Genomic DNA, 18,629 nt, shown 5'->3' on the forward strand with positions numbered 1-18,629 from the left:
ACACAAACACACATATAAGTTGAGTTGTCACTGTCATTTGAAAGTCAGTGTATCTATCTGTACCAAAGTGGCTTTTGTCTCTCCTTTTTTCTTTTTTCCTTATTCAAAACTAATCAGGAGGACTTTTTTAATCCACTGATGATAACTTTTGTCTTCTGCAGCAAAACCTTAAGGGACTTCCTACTGACGTAAGATTTCTCCAAAACCTGAGAAAACTCACAGAGGTTGATCTGAAACTATGAAGTGAGGTCTCTTATATGCTTTCAGTATGAGGCTACCAAAATTGAGTGCACACACACAATTACACAGGAATGCACACACAGTGGTGCAATGCATTCATTCATTTCGCACACTGAAATACCCACCCTGGTGCCATAAGCCTAACAAACTTGACAGCAACTGGCCCTTTTATACATTATCACACGTACACTTGTCTGTAGCATTCATCAGGCAGTCGTTTGAACTGTTCTGCAGATGCGTAAAAGGTCAAAGCGGACGAGGAGAAAAATGTGAGGAAGGAAGGAGAGGAGGTGACAAACCAAAGAGCAGCATTTGGTAACACAGGAATAAGATCTGAACCACTACAAGTTTGAAAGGCTACACCACATAAGTTCTAATCAGTCAATATATGACGCCAATGATTGATTAAAGTGGTATTTAAAACCGAAAATCTACTGAAAGCATTTAAACCATTATCAGACACAAAAACTCTCAAATTAGAGAGTTTTTGCTGAATTATCATTTCTTAAAGCAGAACCGAACAGAAGTCCCTTTAGGTAAGGCACAGTAGCAGCCACTGAATAAGTAATCACAATCTAAATTTCACTCTTATAGCCATGTGCGCTTCACTTTATGACCAGAATATGGCCAAAGTCATAGGCACACACAAACACACATAGACTGACTGTAACAGTGTAAACAGCTTGTTTTGGATAATTCGACAAGGAAGTGTTGAACCATATAAAGACGCAAATGTTGACAGCGTGAATGTGCTGAATGTGTGTGTGTGTGTGTGTGTGTGTGTGTGTGTGTGTGTGTGTGTTCCCTTTCCCCACCATGCGTATGTTTTTTCAATGAGTTCAACTGGAGTTTAAGGGGAAAGACAGAAGTTTGTCGTTGCTTTTTTTCTCATGATTTTTCTTCCCCTACTCTGTCTGAAAGAACAGGGGAAGCTGTGACGCAGTTCAGTTACTTCAAGAGAAGTTTCTTGCCCAGGAAGTACTCCAGCAGCAAGTGGGGAAATAAAGACAGAAAAAAAAGAGAGGGATAAATAGGGATGACGGGGATAAAGAGCCGCAGCAGTAGTGAAGGGAACAGTCTGTACCTGTTTGTTAGCCAACCAGACACAGACAGGTTCATCTAACAAGCATTCATCATGTCAGTATCTTTTTCTTCTGTTTCTCTTTCTTTAAGTCCCTTTCCTTTCTCATTCATCATCCTCAGCTCAGGATATTCACCCACATGTTCCCCTTTTTCTGCTGCATTCTTCAACATGTCAGTTGTTTTTTCCTTCTATCTTCTCTTTTTTGTCTGCTCTTTCCATCTTGTATTCCTGCCCTCCCTTAACGGTGTCTCTCTGCAGTTAAAATGCACAGCGTGTCTGACACAAACCAGCCGCCATTGACTGTCACCACAGCAACCTAACAACAGAATTAGCGCAGAGAGGGAGAAATGAAGCAAGAAAGACGAAGTAAGTAAGAAAGAAAGTCTTTGTTTCATTTTTGAGGCTCAACTTTAACGGTGTGATTAAGTGGTTGGAAACCGACTGAAACAACAAAAACAGAGCGTGGCAGAGGGAGGGAAGTGGAGGATGAGGTCAGGCTGTTTTACTGACCCGTTTGGTCCAGAACAGAAAAGTCTTTTAAACACACAAAACTGTGTCTGATTGGCTCAAGACAAACAGACAGAGGGGAAGTAGTGATGCAACATTAGGGGAGTTCTTATTATTAGTTTTATTTTATATATTTACAGACAGCACAGCTGTTTGTCACACATACACACATACTGACACTTTGCGGGGGACTGATTAGTTAGATTTTTAGTTTATCTGTACATAGAAACATATAGGATTCAAATAATATTATCTTGTGCAGGAAGTTGCCACTGTAAATCCATGTGACCCTATAGCCCCTTTTAAGAGCCATGTATGTCTTTTTCCAAGACCCAGATGGGGTCTTAAACGCCCACCTTATCATGCTTCGTCCAAAACAGTAACAACAATGTTTTTCCATTTAGCGGATCCTAAGATGCAAACCATGTCGCATATTAGTGTCCTGGGCTGAAAATGTTATACATCCTCGTTTGGATGGGAGTTATGATAATTATCAAGTCCAGTAAAACGAAACAGAAAAAGTTGAGTTTGTTTTGGTCAAGTTCTAGCCACCAATAGATACTCCAACCAATAACTCCTCATAGTCACATTGTCTCATATTGCAGAGAAATAGAAAAGCAGCAGTGCAAAAACATGTTTCCCAGTCACTTCATAAGCATGGCAGACTTTTTATAAAAGAGGAGCCAAGCCGCTCTCTCAGCTTGTTAAAGTGAAGCCTGTAGGCCGAGCTCCTTTTGGCAAATCCATGCGGTTTCTGTGTGTGTGTTCAAGTGAAGTGCCTGGCTCCAACCACACTGTGGCTTGGTACAGAAATTATGGGTTTGACCATGCAAACACTCACTCTCTCTCTTTCTCAAACACACACACACGCAGAGGGTGGCCCTACCATAGCTGCACCAAATGCATCCATAATGTGGTTTTCTCATAGCTGTGAGCTAATCCACTCCCATTGAATCGACTCTCAAATAATTATTCCAGTCCACAGATGGAAGAAACGTGAAATGAAAAAATGTCCTTAAGTCCTTACAAAAGCTGCAAGAATAAAGGTATTGACCAAAATTTGTTTTTTAGCATCATCTTTTCTCTTTTAGCATCTTTCCTCTTTTTAAAAAAAGGGATAAACATTTCATTTCAGTCAATGTAGAATAAAGATGTCAAATATCTCCCAAGTTGTCATAGATGATATCTGGTGATCTAAGCGGCGCCTGGTGGTGCTGGCTATACCACACATTCGATGGCAGAGGCTTCTGTTTAGAAACTTTGCTGTAGAGCTCCCTCCCCCCTCCTTCTCCTCCTCCACCCCAAATGTTGTTGTTGTTGTTCACATTACTTCCAGGACCTCCATGTTTCCCAGGGGGCAGTGGCACAGGCTCCTTCCGACCGAAAATGCCCCTGCCAGGTTTGGGAGCGGTGATCGGTTTGGGCCCCCTCAGAGCCAGAGGATGCGGCGTGCCACGGCCCAGGCCAAGCTGTGGAGGAGAGTGTCTGTGGGACTCTGAGGGTTTTCCATGGGTGGGGGTGCTGTAATTCCCCTCCAGTCCTGATGGGGCCGACACCTCTTCCTGTCTCTTCTGGCTGTGGGGCTCCAACCAGGCCTCATTGTAAATGCTCATCCCTAAACTGGCTGGCATGGTCGCGCTTCCTTTGGCGCATCCCTCCGGTTCATCATATATGTGCTCCGGAGGTGGAGCAGGAGGTGAGGAAGCCCCCTCTGCTTGGCCTCCTGGTGGTCGCCTGTTATTGTTCAACCCTCTTCCTCCCCCTCTTCCTCCCCCTGGAGCCCCATTCAGACTCAGAGCGCTTGTTTTCTGGTTCAGCTCCATGCTGATCTGGTCGTACACATGTGAGTACAGGTCTGGTGGCTTCCTGTGGTTGGTGCCTCCGTGGTGCTGATCTCCTTGGACACCAGCGGCTGAGGCCTCGTCTCCTACTGGTCGGAGGCGTGGGGTGGGCACTGGAGGGGTGGATGCGTTGCTGGTTTGGTTCTGGCCCTTGATGCTGTCCACCGGGTCGGAGTAGAGGCAGTCAGCGCTGTGCAGAGGCAGGCGGACCGAGTCAGCTGGTTCAGAATAAAGACCTGCATGTTCATCAGCTGAAGAAAGACCTTTTGCTGCCGACTGCCCTCTGGGAGACCGCGGAGGGGTCCCTCCTCCTCCCAAAACCCCCAACATGGCGGGTGGTTCTGGTAAACTCCTGCCTTTAAGTCCTCCTGCTGCTCCACCTCCTTGCCCTCTTCCTCCTCCTCCTCCTCCTCCTCCTCCGTCTCCCCCCTCTCTCTTCCCCAGCACACCGTCAGCAGACCCCGGTTTGCTGCCACCTGAATCGCCATCTGCCTCCCGACTGCTGCAGCTGCTGCTGTCACCACTTCCTGTGATGCCACCAGTGTTGCGCATGTGCTGCAGCAACACGGGGCAGTCTGGGTCGAAGTTGAGGGGGCAGCTGAGGTGGCGCTCCTCAGCCAGAGCTTTCTGCGACTGGATGGCCTGGTCCACCAGCATGAAGATCTCATTGCCTTGCTTGGTCTCGAAGGTGAAGTTACCTGGGCCCGAGTCACAGCGCCGACCCGCCTCAAACGAAAACATAACCTAAAGTACAAAGGAAACAAAGAAAAGGAAATAGATAAAATAGACAAAATGGGGGAAGGTCAACAGTGTTCAATATGTGTCCAAGTTCATGTGACTAAATAAAAACAGACAGAGGTGCCTGAAATGCCAAAATGGGCTGAAGTCATGGAAGCTAGTCATAGAAGTTCCTGCACCCTTTTCCAGTGATTGTCATTAATCATCTTTCTCGGCACTAAAATGCTTGCTTTGTTCTTTTCACTGAACTTTACTTTTCAGTTTTCTAGGTCCATCTATTGTTTTGTTTGAAAGCTTCACTTACTGTTGAATTCCATTCTATACACGCATACGGATAAAAAAAGTTGCATCTTATTTTTATCTTGTCTGTGCATATCATCAGAATTAGTATCAGTCTTGACACACGCATTAACAAACATCATATGCAGATAAATTGACATACTCTTTAAAGGTCATCAGTCACTTTTCAATCCTAGCTTGAGGCACCAAAGTGGCCCAAAAACAACCACAGACTGTAATGATATATCTCTCTGACATCAAGGCTCTGACCACATGTACACACACCGATACCAAAAATATTTTGAGCACTTCCTAACTATTATCAGTCATTGCAGTCTGGGCTTAAATTTAACAAACCAAATCTACTCTGCCTGTACTTATCAGGTGTCGGAGATCAACCATTTCTGATCCCCGAAGAGACATTTTGTCATTTCTCATCAGCACAGGGTTTTTCTGTGCATCAGGCACCCACCCGGTCTCTCCCGTATCTCCTCAGCAGCTTGTAAGGCCACACCAGCACCTTCCTCTTGGTCTTTGGCTCCTTCAAGATCAAGACATCACTTTCGGCTTTCAGCCAGTAGCTACCCGCCAGTCCGCAGCGCTCCGACGCCTCAGTGCGCTGAATGCTCACCCAGAACTCATTCACTGCAAGGAGATGGGAAATGTGGTTTTGCTTAGGTTAACTTAAATCCTCTTACTTCCAAACGATCTGTACTGCAACATTTTCTTGAGATCTTAAAACTATGTCCTTATTAAATTGTGTCCTTACCTTCCTCTCTGGAGTAGTAGATGAGGTTTTCAGACATCTGCAGGTCCTGGGGTCGTCCATTAGAGTCCACAGCAGTAGTGGTGCTGCTGCCACCTCCTCCCTGTGAATACAGGCACACAGAGACACTGACAATCAGCAAGCTGAGAAAGAATTAGTATTAGTAGTAAAAAAAAAAAAAAAAAAAAATAGTATTTTTTTTAACATTACATGCAGGAGTTTGCTCTCCAGCTTAGAGGAGAGCTAAAGAAACTGGGAGCTTTCAAGTATAAACACTAAAAGGTCAAAGTAGACCCAAAAGAGAGATAGTAAGAGAAAGAGAAAAAGAATAAAGAGTTAGAGAGGCTGTGTGTGCAATTCAGAACGAAGCGGATGGAGTCTTCCTCCTGGAAACTCCCTCTGGCTTCCTCTCTGCAAATATGTGTTGTGTTCATGTGTATGTGTGTGTACGCGCACACAATAGAAGTTGAGGCCTGCACAGGCACTCCAGGGGCATGTGGGAAATTTTGGAAGACTGATATACACATGCAAACAAAGAGAATTAAACTGCAATCCCAGTTGAAAACTAAATGTAAGGCAATAGTTCTTCAGTTTTTTCCTACCTAAATAAGAATATTTTCTTTCATTATTTAAATAGACCAAAAAAATAAAACACAGAGCAGAGACAGGGAGTGCACAAAAATATTTTGTAAATAGAGCAAAAGACAAACACATTTAAAACAGAGGAAGCATGAACTTTAAAAAAAAACCACACATCCACCCATATCTTAGTCACTAACTGCAAACACTATCTCCTAAAGCAAACACATTATTTCACTGGTCACCCTGCTTGTATGAAACGCACCTCTGCATACCTGAAAGTTTAGGGAGAGGAAAAGTGTAGAGATACCTGAAATGCAATGTCACACATGGTATCCATCCATTCCTTGGCGGCGTTCTTCTCTGCAGCAAACACATGAGTCTTGTCATTGGTTTCCACACAGAATGCTGCCATGTTTTCTTTGGGACAGCTCTCCGTCAGCGCTGGTAAGATGGAAATGCACTCAGACAAGCGGATGATCTTCTTGTCCAGCTTCCTGGTTTTCTCATTGGACCCGCTTCCTGAGCCTCCACCGGCACTGCCCCCTCCGCCCGAGGGTGAGTCGTAGAATTCGAGGCGGGCAATGCCATTTTGGCTGGCAGGGTACAGGACAAACCAGTTCTTCTTCCATTTCTAATAAGTGAAAAAGAAATATTAGTGGCGAAAATATTAACATTGCTTCAAAAGTATATGTGTAATGTGAATAGTGTCACTAGTTGTCAATAGTTGTCAATAGTTGTCAATAGTTGTCATTTGTGTGCAACACAAATGGCAACTAGCTGGACATGCTTGCAGACATTTCCCTCAGGAGTTGGAGACCAAAAACAGAAGTTAAAAAAAAAGGGTAAATATTGGACTTTTTTTCAGATGGGCAGAAACACTACTCCAATTGAATGTTAATGTTAGACTGCATGATGTGTAAATAGGCAACTTTTTGCTAACATGTCCACTATATCAACTTTATAAGGAATCATATGGGCAAAAAAAAGAATTAATGCTGCTTTAATATCAATTTTTAATATAATTTCTTTTTAGAATTTTTTTTAGTTGATGATCCAGAAATGAAGATTTATATATAAGAGATTAAAATGTGTGAACATTTGACCTATTTTGCCGTATTGATTTTCTTTCTTGTTGTGTCTGTTTGTTTGCTTATTTATATTATTTTTTAACTCTAGATATTTTTTAATTTTCATTTTGAAGTGCATAATCTGTAATGTTGTCCTCTGTTTCGTTTCTTTTGAACTTTTCTGGATCTTTTATTTTCTATATATTTATTTTTGTTATGTGTACTACAACAACAAGCAAAACATTTTTGTTCCGTCGGGAGATCTGCATACCAGCATTCTGTGTAACAACTCTATTTCTGAATTTAAACTAAAACTGAAAGTAGAAAAAACTGAGGGAAGGCTAAAAGAAGATGACAGGAAAAAGCAAAGGATGAAAACAGAAAATATGTTTTGTTTTGTTTTTTGTTTTTTCAGCACACACCCGTCCTGTTCACATCTGTCTGGGATGGGAAAACATTTTGCATGTGTTTTGTTCAGACAGCAACAGGGCAAAAGTAAAATTCAGTTAGCCACAAGTAATCAAAAATGGATTAAGAGACAAGAGAAAATGTTAATGTTTGAAGCCCACAGAAGATGTGAGTCAAAATGATTTTCCGGGTTTTTCTCTTGCCTCTACTCCACTCTGCTGACTGAGGCTTAATGTAGGAGGCATGTGGTGATAAATCTGCAGTTTGACTCAGATCTGTTGCACACACCATTGTTTCTTCTACATTCAAACAGCAGCAGTGGACCACAGTTACAGCATTAGTCATAACTGCTCACAATGTAAAGAACCATTTCCCCCAAAAATCAAAACGTACTGGTCTGGTTTCATTTTTTTTTTTTTTTTTTTAAATCCAAATGAGTAAAAGTTAAGTACAACAACTGATACTCAAAAAAGAAAAGATCTGCACCCAAGACCAAAAATAACCTCAAAATTACACCACTCTTGAGTAATTACAAAATATTATATTCAGGATTCTAAAGGATAAATTCAAATGATCTGATTCTGATAAATCCAAATCAGATATACCTCAGGATTACAGGTTAAATGACATACCTATGTTCTCTGCCACTTCCAAGTAATAAATAACCCGACATATTTTTGATTTTGTTTAAGTGTGACTCGGTCCCTAAAAGGTTACAAATCTGACCTGGTCCAAACTAGGTGACGGGGGCATTGTTTCTCCCTGGGAACAACAACTAACAATGATCTCTTCCTCTACAGGGAACAAACAAGGACATGACCAAACAACATGACACACAATGCTGAACAATAAGACGCGCAGCAAATGTGATTTTAGACTCCAGATGTTTTGAGCTAACAATGGACATGATGACACACTACATGTGAGATTATGTGCAATCACTAAAGAACCTAGTTTACATGTGATCATGGTAAAACTGTATGAGACACCAGAACTGAACTTAGTTGGGAAGTCCCTGTCACCCCTAGTACCCTCTGCACATGTGTGTGTGTGTGTGTGTGTGTGTGTGTGTGTGTGTGTGTGTGTTTTGCTGTCCAACATCACACTATGCCTCATCTCAGCTACATTTCTCCACAAAGTGTGTTTGTGTGTGTGTGTGTTTGTGGTTTCCCCTACATTCACTGAGCGATGCAGAAGCTGCCTGACAGTCAGAGAGCTAAACTTGTGACAGGAAGGTCAGCAGTTTGAAAATCCAGCTAACGGAGAAGAAACAGTATACTTACAGCTCCTCAAGTTCTCCCTAATCAAATACCCTTTAAGAAAAAACATCATCCAGTATGTCTGAAAATGTACCGGATGATGTAAAAAAAATGACCTTCAAGCAGCTCATAGGACTCGGTGTCCAGTGTAACAGTAACTAACTACAGCCCAATAGATGCGTGACTTGTAGGGCTGATATCAATATAGATATTTGTTGGTGGCCTCTGTAACATGTCAACATGTCTTCTGTGAAAACGACCCATAAACTTTATGATTAAAGATTAAACCGTGATAATGATACTAAATCCTAAACAGTTAACCGCAATTTGGAATTAAATTCTTATAAACGTATAATCCTACATTCTATATAAAAAAATGTATTGCAATTTGTATTTGCATATCTGCTGATTATTTTAGCCTGCCGATGCTGCTCTAACAGCAAACATTGGCCTTGTCAGCGGTAGAGGCAGATTTTAGATCTTTTACTTCAGGAATCAATAGTGGATATTTAGTTCTGAAATATAATGGAACTGAAGAACAATCTTGCATCAAATTAAAATACTCAAGTAAAGTACAAGTGCCTTAAAACTTACTATTTTTATATTATTGAAGCACTGGACAGTTCATAAATAAATGTACATATTTACTTTCCATTATTGTGTTCTGGTATCAGATGAACTCTAACAACACACCAGCTCGCTACTATCATTCACAGCATGAAAACAGCTGAAGATCTTGAGTCAGTTTAAAGGTGTAATTATGGTATTTGCATGATGGGCCCGATACAGCTGTAGCCACAGGGCCTATATGCTGCACAATCACATATTTAAAACTCATTTCTTAATAAGCTGCAAAGCTGAGCTGACACTTGTACTTGTCACAGTTATTGCATGAGCAGAATTGACAAGAAATTACAAGAACAGAAGTTCATACATGCATGAATGCCGGTTTCATAAATTTCTAACTCACATGCACCAACTGCCAGAAAGGACAGGAAATGCGTGGGATTGTCATCACCCGGGATTCGCTTTGCTTCCTTCTTCTGTGTCCAGGTGTGTCTCAGTGTTTGTGTGTATGTACATATGTGTATGTGAATCTGTTTGTATTGTTTTTAATTTTCCCTTGGTCCGTTCTGGGCCATCTGTTGCTGTGCGTGAGTGCACACAAACACACACACACATACAGACTCTATTCGGTCAATGCACATGCAAAATTGTGCAGTATACATGAACAGGGTGTGAAATATCAACGCCTGTTGCAATATGGTCCTTATGTGTGTGTGTGTGCCTGTGCATATCTGTGTGTGTTTACTTGTATTTCTATGTTTTTGAGGCTCAGTTTAAGCTATATACCTTAACTGGGTGAAGACATTTTGGCCAGTCATCACTTTCTGACACACCTTCAAATGGCTGTTTGAGGGCTGACTTGGTTTTAGGTTTAGGTTAGGGTGGGGGTTAGGGTAAGGGGTTAGGCAATGCATTATGTCAATGAGTGTCCTAACAAAGATAGAAGTACGTGTGTGTGTGTGTGTGTGTGTGTGTGTGAAACTGCTGCTCCATATAAGGCAACAGACCGTTATCATCCACTAATACACTGAGTGGAAATTATGCAAAACAGATCCTGACAGAGAGAGGGAGAGAAACTTCCTCACTGATGTCCTGCCTGTTCATGAACATTACAGAATTAGCTGTGAAACAAGCGCATGTGTGTGCTAGTGTTTCTCCTTTTCACTGCCAAAACAATACACGGCCTTCAGGGTCACTGTCATGTTGACTTATACGTTGACTTTTGCATCTAAAAAACTGAAATTTTTAAGAAAAGCAAAAAAGCTACAAGAATGATAGAAGGATCAACAGTGCTTTAAATTCATTATGACACTTCATGTTTTTCCTTTTTTAACCATTTTTTTTTGTGACTGACTGTCAGCATCAGCTGCATTAGGGCTACTATAAGAAGTTAAATGCATTTATATTGAAGTTGAGTGCCCTTGAGCAAGTGTCACACACTATGGCTCACTTAAATATTTTTTTATAACCTTGGAAGTTTTATATAATGCAGAATGAATGCAAGTGCAAGAAATGATGTCCATCTTGCATCATTCTGAATTTGAAAGTGCATTTGAAGTGTGAGGTCGATATGTATAAAAAAAATTTTTAAAAAAAAGCAAGTAAATTCCTGTGAAGTTTGAGCGAAAGGAAGAATAAAATAATCCTTTCATAGAAGTCAACAAATGCCAAACAATTTTGTTGATTTGTTTGTATCAATAAGTTTTTCAAAAAAAAACAAACAAATGGCCTTCAGGCTAGCTAGATTTGTTCTTCCTGTCTTTTAACACTGAAGATGACATAGAGATGGTTTTGTTTTCCTTTGAAATCGTTTTATATAAACAACGACGATACTAATTCTGTCAGTGTCGTCAAAGTTGTTTTTCACTGGCCAGTCAGCAGTTTCATTTGTTCATGATATACATCACGTTTTCACTTTGCATGCATTTACCATTGTATTCATTTGAGACACTGTTGTAGATACTGTTACGTATTTCAGAATAGGATTAAATTAGACACAGAATTTGACTTTTCTCTTTGGGTTTCATTAGTTTTCTCTTAAAAATACTAAGACATATCAGTATATTGACATGAGATATACAGCATGACAGTGCAGCACGTCTTGTGAATTCACCCTTCAACAGTTGTTGTAGGGGCTTAAGTCATTCCAGCTCCTGTAATTTTAATTATTATAATATTACAATATGTATCTATGTGTTCGCATGCAGCATTTCTGACAGATACATTTATCCACACTGTCACTGCTCAAACACAGAAACCTCTATCTGTTTAACCAAACCACCCAACTATGTTCCCACTGGCCACAAAGAAACCTCAATGGCACATGCAGGAGCACTATGTGCGATTATCTGTGTGTGTGTGTGTGGGTGTTCGTGTGTGTGTGTGTGTGAGTAAAAGTATGTTTGTGCATCAGACTGTGTGTGCTCTCATTAATGTGTTAAAGGGAGAGTTAAGGAAAACAGAAACGCTGTATGACTGTGTATGTGTCATGTATGTGTGTGAAATGTGTATTTAAGTGAAGGAGAGATGGAATGAGGGGGAAGAGTGGGTGTGTCTGTGTGTTATTGGAAGATGGGTAGACAACTGCTTTGAGCAGATGTCTGCTGCCCTAACCTCAGTGCTCTGCTGTGTCTAGAAAATAAATCTTTCAAACATGTCAGGACTCCCACAGCGGACAGAAATAGAAAGCTGTGAAGAGTAGAGTTGAGTGGAGCATAGTAAAAAGTACACTTAGTAGCTTTTACATTGTTTTTTTGACTATCTGAAACTAGTGAACCAAAACTGAGAAAAACCAAGCTCAAGTATGAATGAAACAATCGTGAAACTAAACTAAATATTCCTAAATTTATCAAACCTCTCCAAAACAGATTCCATGTGTCACTTAGCCCAGGTGCACATGTTGCACCTGGGCTAAGTGACACATTGACACACAGTGTCACACAGTGACACATTTTTAAAACCAACAAAATATCAATGTCAGCTGTCATCAGTATTCTCCCTCAAACTGACGTTGGTATTAAACGTTGTCCTGACATTGAATTTGGTCACCTGACGTCCCCACCTACATTCAACCAAATATCAACATCTAACTACGGCTTGGGGATAATGTTGTCCATAAGTTGGTCAAAATGTGGGAGACTGGAACCTGTGTTACATTCTGAGTTAAACCCAAACTACCGCACAGCTGATTGCTGATGATTGGATTTTGATTGATTTTCTTATTGTGTTTTTGTTAAATCATTTCAAAATATATTGTTTGTTAACAGTCCTAAACGCACAGATATGCGGTTTAGACTAAATAAACAACAAATATTAACATCTGAGAAGCAGGAACCAGTGAATTTTTGGAAGTTTTGCATAAAAATGGCTTAAATGATTAATTAATGATCAAATTTGTTGCCAATTAATTTTCTATGGTTCAACTAATTGATCAACTCATTTCAACTCTACCTGCAAGCAAAGGCTAGAGAAAGCTGTTCTCATTGAACTAAGAGCATAAAAGAGCCTGTTTAGGCAACATAACATTCTAACTGTCCATTATGTTAAATATATAGACTGTAATCCATCTTAATTAGAACAAGTGTTTACTGTCAACTGCAGAGAAAAAGAATGGGCTTTTACTTCAAAGGAATAATTCACCCAAATCAGAAAAAAGGTATTTCCTTATTTATCTGCAGTTTTACATGCATATAGTCAACACTTACTGTATAGTGTTTACAGTGTGGCTCACCAGAGCTAGCACTCAAAAGTAAGGCTAAGCTTGTCAAAAGACAGTCATGACACGGCAAAATGTAACTTCTGTCTGGAAATAATTGCATGTAATGGAGGAAGTCTGTCAACCATAATGAAGCGTTTCGAACAGTATGGTGTAATAGTTCAACAGCGAACACTCAATTTGTGCCTGACAAGATACTAATTCAGCACAAAATTTATCATTTAATTCGACTTTTCTGACGGTCCGCTGGAAAGGGGTGGTTTTGCTTTCCACATATTCTAGTTTCTTTTCTTGCTTGAATAATATGCCAGAAATGTAAATCAGGTTTGATAAGAACAGGAAATGATAAGCAGTATGGGAAACACAATCAATAAAATCTAAATGATAACCAGCACTATTGAAATGTGCGAATGTCTGCACTGACTTGGAGGAGAGTGACCAGCCCTGCACTGAGATCAAAAAGATTGGCTTGTGAAATTATAAAATGGTTCATTATCCGTCCAGCATACCACACCAGAAAATCAGCCTATAGCCCCCAAAGAGACGCTCACGATAGGACTGATTGTTCTCCGTGTCCGCCAATAGTCTTGTTGTAAAGCAGCCTCGGTTACAGTTTCCACTCTACAGTTAACTTCTTTTTCTTCGTTTCTCTACAATTACATCACCAACACCACAGAAAGTATACTCATGTATTCAGGCCTCAGCGACAATTTTGTCTGAACAGAACTTATTAGTACAATTATGAGGAGGTGAATTATTACTGTCATTGTGAAGAGAGTAAGGTTCAAAGTTAGATTAACTCATGGTAACTCACATGAGGGGAAAAAAGTAAATAAAATCCGACTATGGAAAGAGCCCTACAATTGAAAATGAATGATTGGTATTACAATCGCTATGACTAAGAACTCAATAACTAAGAACTTAATCGTTCCTTTCCACTTAGTATCACCGAATTACATTATCACATCACTCTTCCTTCCACTCTGAAAATACGTCTACTGCAGAGTATACACGAAGAATTTTACACTTTCCCACATCAAAGTTACTAATTTGTAAATACTTCGTTCTTCGTACTACAAATGATTTGGTGTTTCTTTTCTGAGAAATATGATTTAGAGTCTGCAGTACAGTCTGTTTTGAAGAAACAAAGAGAGGAGAAGCTCTGAGACCCAATCTCATTAATCCATTAGGCAGTTATTGCTTTAGACCTGAAACACCGTCGTATAAATCCAGCAGCCTCGGGGTGTGTAAAACTACTTTATCCTGAAACACCCCGTCTGTCCAAGTGGCAGCTAGTTCCCAGCTGAAGTTGTCTTTAGTGCTGATAAGGGATCATCTACGGTACCATTACCATACAGCACCAGTGCCAACATCGGACTAAAAGCTTTTTGTAGCTGCAGGGTGCAGGTAAACTACAAACTGCAGGTCCGAGCATCTTGGATCTGAATATGTGTGGCAGACAAGCAGATGCATGTACAAACAGAGGTTTCCCCACTAAACCTTGCCCACAATTACAACGCTCTACTGCACCTTTGAGCCACAAGATGAAATCAAATGACAGCTACAAATGTAAAAGCTGTAATTACAACAGCAGAAAAGGGTAGGACTCTCTCATTTAGCTCCTAGCCTACAGTATATAACCACATTTAATGTATTCATAAACGTTTCACCTGCAGTTCAGAAAGCAGCCCAGCATCCACATCACCGCAAATATTTGTCATGCTTTACACAGTGACATTGTTCAGATGTCAGTCTGATTGGCCGAGACAGAGCATGACAGATGTGTCGGGCTTTGGATTTTATGAATACCGGCGCAATGCAGTGTTTGTCGAACTTCAGGAGAGGCAGCGAGTGTGTTTTGGTCTGTGTCCAGCAGGAGTGTTTGAGAGGAGTCTGGGGCACTGTGGTGAAAATGCTTTTAATTTTTCAAATTTCTCTAGTGTTTGGTTAAAGGGCCACTTCGCCACTTTTGCACATGAAGGTCAGTTTGCTCATTGTTTATGAGGAGTACTACTCACAGCCTGTTAAAACGGTTTTATAATGTCTTACGTGGCTCTGAGGGTGCTTTTCACAATTTTAAAAAGATGACCTTTTATTTTTTTTTTTTTTTTTTTAAGAAAAAGTACAACAACAAAATTAACACATGGAGTTTGAAAGGAGTGGACATTTAGGAGGCGGGGATGGTCCGATTGAAGACGATGTGGAGTTGCATTATGGGAGATGTAGGATCTGGTGCTTTCTTGACCCATACTAGGGGCAGTCAGGATGTGGCGGCATCTGACGCATACATTTTGATCTAATCTAATCTTTTAATCTAATACTAAGTTTGAATGAAAGAAAGACAATTGATGACTACTTACAATGAACATATTAGTGTACGAAGTGTAATTATCGTGGAATTACTAAGTGCAGATAAAGACTTACAACTAAGGTTGCAGAGGTTCTCCCCTCATTTCCTGTCAACACTGTAAGCTCTCACCAAATTACGACATAAACGACCAAAAATATTTTTTTTTTAAATGAGAATCTGTCCATTTTTATCAATAATGCATACATTTTTTAGGGACATGTGTCCGCTGCAAGTTCCAAAATGTTATCTTCCAAATGATTAGTTTGTCTAAACCAGAGTTAAAAAAACCAAAAAACCAAAGGGATTCAGTTTATACTGATATAAAATAGAATAAATGCTGCAAATCTGAAAATTGTAGAAGCTGAAACCTATAAATGCTGTGCATTTTTAATAGATTATTTTAGATATTTTATGATTATAACAATTTTTCATATTGTTGTCAGTTGATTTTTATGTCAATCACTTCATGCAGTGGTTCCTAAGTTGGGCAGTGAGCTTCCAAAGGGGGGGCATAAGAAAAAAACTATCTAAATTGATTATGAATTAAATTTAAACCAAATTCAATTACTTAACTAATCATTTCATCATTACTAGAGACAGTTTACTAACTTTCTGTATGGACTGTAGATACAAAAATCTTATACATACTGTAAAACCTCAGTATAAACACAGAGGCGGCTTGGTGGTTTACATCCTAACAGCCTGCTGTATTCAGTTTGTAATGGCAATTACTTGATGTGTCATAAAACAGCATTCAGGAACAGAATCCTTGGTCAGATGCTGCCACTACACTCTTGAGCCACATTTTCTGACCATGCATGTGGGAACGAACCTTTATGTGTAAGTGTGTATGTCCACTGACACTGCTGACAATTGCATAATTCACCATACAAACCTCACAACAGTTTCAAAACTTTAAGATCTACAAACCCTCAGCTTCCTGTTCTATCATTTCTGCTCTGATGCGTTTTTATCCACATCTCGGAACTTTTGTTCTCTTGTGCAAAGACAGCATTACTTTTGAAAATGCAGAGGTTTAGTTTGTTCATTTTCTATTATAAACAGTTTACCATAGACACTGAAACTTTGTTTTGGGAGAATGAATATCTATTGTGGAGTGGTGATTACAGGGCAGGAAACAGGGCCAGAATGTTTTGTTGGTCCATGTCATATGACCCGATAGAGACGGAGAGACAAAGACCCTCCTTACAAATGTGAAAGGGTAAATTAGTACTTATCCAGCGGTGCTCTGATACCAAACGCAAGGTTGCATGGAGGCCAAGCACTGACACAAACACACAGACACACACACACACACAGGTGTTATCACTGACATTTAACAGTGTCTAGTCCTGCAATGTGATCTCCTATACTAAAATAAGCGATCAAACGGAGTCAGAGGTGACATAAAGGTGGTTAGTTGACAGCATTTGCAAAGGTTTGAACAGCTGCGTATGCAGCTAAGACAAAGTGGAAACATGTCTGCCACTTTTGTGAAAAAGATCTGTTTCTCCGTTGTCTCAACTTTCCAGCTCTGTGAATCTACTGTTCTCGTTTTGTAGCCTTTTGCAATCTGTTTATTGTGGAAAGTCATCTTGCAGCGGTGATAAAAATATAACTGCTTTCATCATCCAGCTTTATTAGCTACTCTAATGAAGGGAAGTGTCACTAGGTCGCTCACACACACACACACACACACACACACACACACACACACACACACACACACACACACACACACACACACACCAACAATAACTCCCAAACCATCCTCTCTGTCTCCCTGTCCCCACTTACTTTAAGAGAAGTGCTTTAGTCCACTTTGGTTTCATGTATTTTTATACTTACTGAAGTGCACCAGGGTTTTACCAGCTAATAAACACACTGACACGAGCACTCAGTCACATACATACTGATGCACAGCAGGTTTACTCCGAACCACCACATCAAAACAAGGCTAGATCAGTGAGGCACTTTGATAACTTCCTCTCCCTGCATCTATAGTAGATTATTCTTTGAAGGTGGTAGGCACAGTGACTGGTCTGTCACTGTACCTACTGCCATAAAAAGGTCCTTTAGGGTTTACAAATGGGAATAGCTGATTATTTGTGACCTCAAGACATTTTCAAGGTTTACTGGGACACTTCCATCTCCCTGACAAAAGAAAATCATGCAACACCTACACATGATACTGCTATGAGGATTTGTAGTGCCTCTATCTTTACCTAAACTGATATATTACAGGTTTTATTCATCTCATATAGTACTATTTTAGCATTCCTATAATTTTCCTGTAGAAACTTTTTTATTTTTGTCGCCTTTGACATCGCTTTTGCACTTTTATAAGGACTTAAACTGTTCATGATGGGCACCGGTGACCTTAAAGTGGCTTAATCACACTTTACTGCTGTACATGGCTTCCTGTGGTATGTCTGCAATATTCCTACAGAGACCTCTTGTTTGTCTAAACCAGTTTTCATTGACCTTCGAGAGCTTCAGTTCCTCATATATTGCCGGTTTATAAAATTGTTGTTATATTTCTGTGCCTGCTTATAATCTCAATGTTACATAGGATCCCCAACAGGTTTATTATGGGGTCACTGGTTAGTTATTTTTCGTTCGGGGCAATTCTGTCAACGCCACAACCGTTTTTTCCCCCTTGGACTTACCTTTCCAAACTTTTGATGCTGCACATAAAGTTGTCCCTCCTTAACGTGGGTGTCCATGCCCACAAACACTCCAGGGTCCCCCTTCCTCCAGAAAGGCGAAATTCGAACAAGAAAATCACTTTTTGGGTGGGTTTATTTCTCCCCTATCCCCTAACAACTTCCCCTTCTCTCACTTCCGCTCGCCGGCCGTTAAAACGCGTCTGTCGCGACGGGGTGCCACAGTTGACGGTGTCATGGTGGAAAAACAGAGGGTCCAAACAGTGGTTGGGTGGTCCCGACAAAGTTCGACAGTGTCTAAGTGTTGTCAGCAGGTCGCCTGTCTGTCGCCTCTCAGTCCTCCTGTAGGTTTGGTGGGGGGAAAGTCACACTTCACACATAACATAAAGCTTCCGGTTGTGGCTTTCACAACAAAGGCCCCGTTAAGGTGGTTCAGCGCAAGTCGATTGCGATTTGTTAGGGAGTTAGGGTGGCATCAGTCCACAAAGAAACATTAAAAATGTTCCGTCTGAAGTTAAATTATCGGAAAATCGACAGCTCTTCTCAATTCACCTATTTGG

General features: G+C 40.5%; 1 protein-coding gene across 1 annotated transcript; it reads right to left on the reverse strand.

Moving 5' to 3' along the window:
- Window positions 1-1,926: 1,926 nt before the first annotated feature.
- Window positions 1,927-18,427, reverse strand: dok1b (docking protein 1b). The gene is made up of 5 exons (XM_040141317.1): window positions 18,073-18,427; window positions 6,345-6,668; window positions 5,459-5,558; window positions 5,162-5,334; window positions 1,927-4,416 (listed from the first exon to the last, which is right to left on the reverse strand). Exons 1-5 carry the CDS (start codon window positions 18,127-18,129, stop codon window positions 2,986-2,988), a joined length of 2,085 nt encoding a protein of 694 aa, XP_039997251.1. The 5' UTR covers window positions 18,130-18,427; the 3' UTR covers window positions 1,927-2,985.
- Between the last annotated feature and the right edge of the window lie 202 nt (window positions 18,428-18,629).

This window comes from Xiphias gladius, chromosome 12 (genome assembly GCF_016859285.1).
Source record: "Xiphias gladius isolate SHS-SW01 ecotype Sanya breed wild chromosome 12, ASM1685928v1, whole genome shotgun sequence".
In the NCBI taxonomy this organism is placed as follows: Eukaryota; Metazoa; Chordata; class Actinopteri; order Istiophoriformes; family Xiphiidae; genus Xiphias; species Xiphias gladius.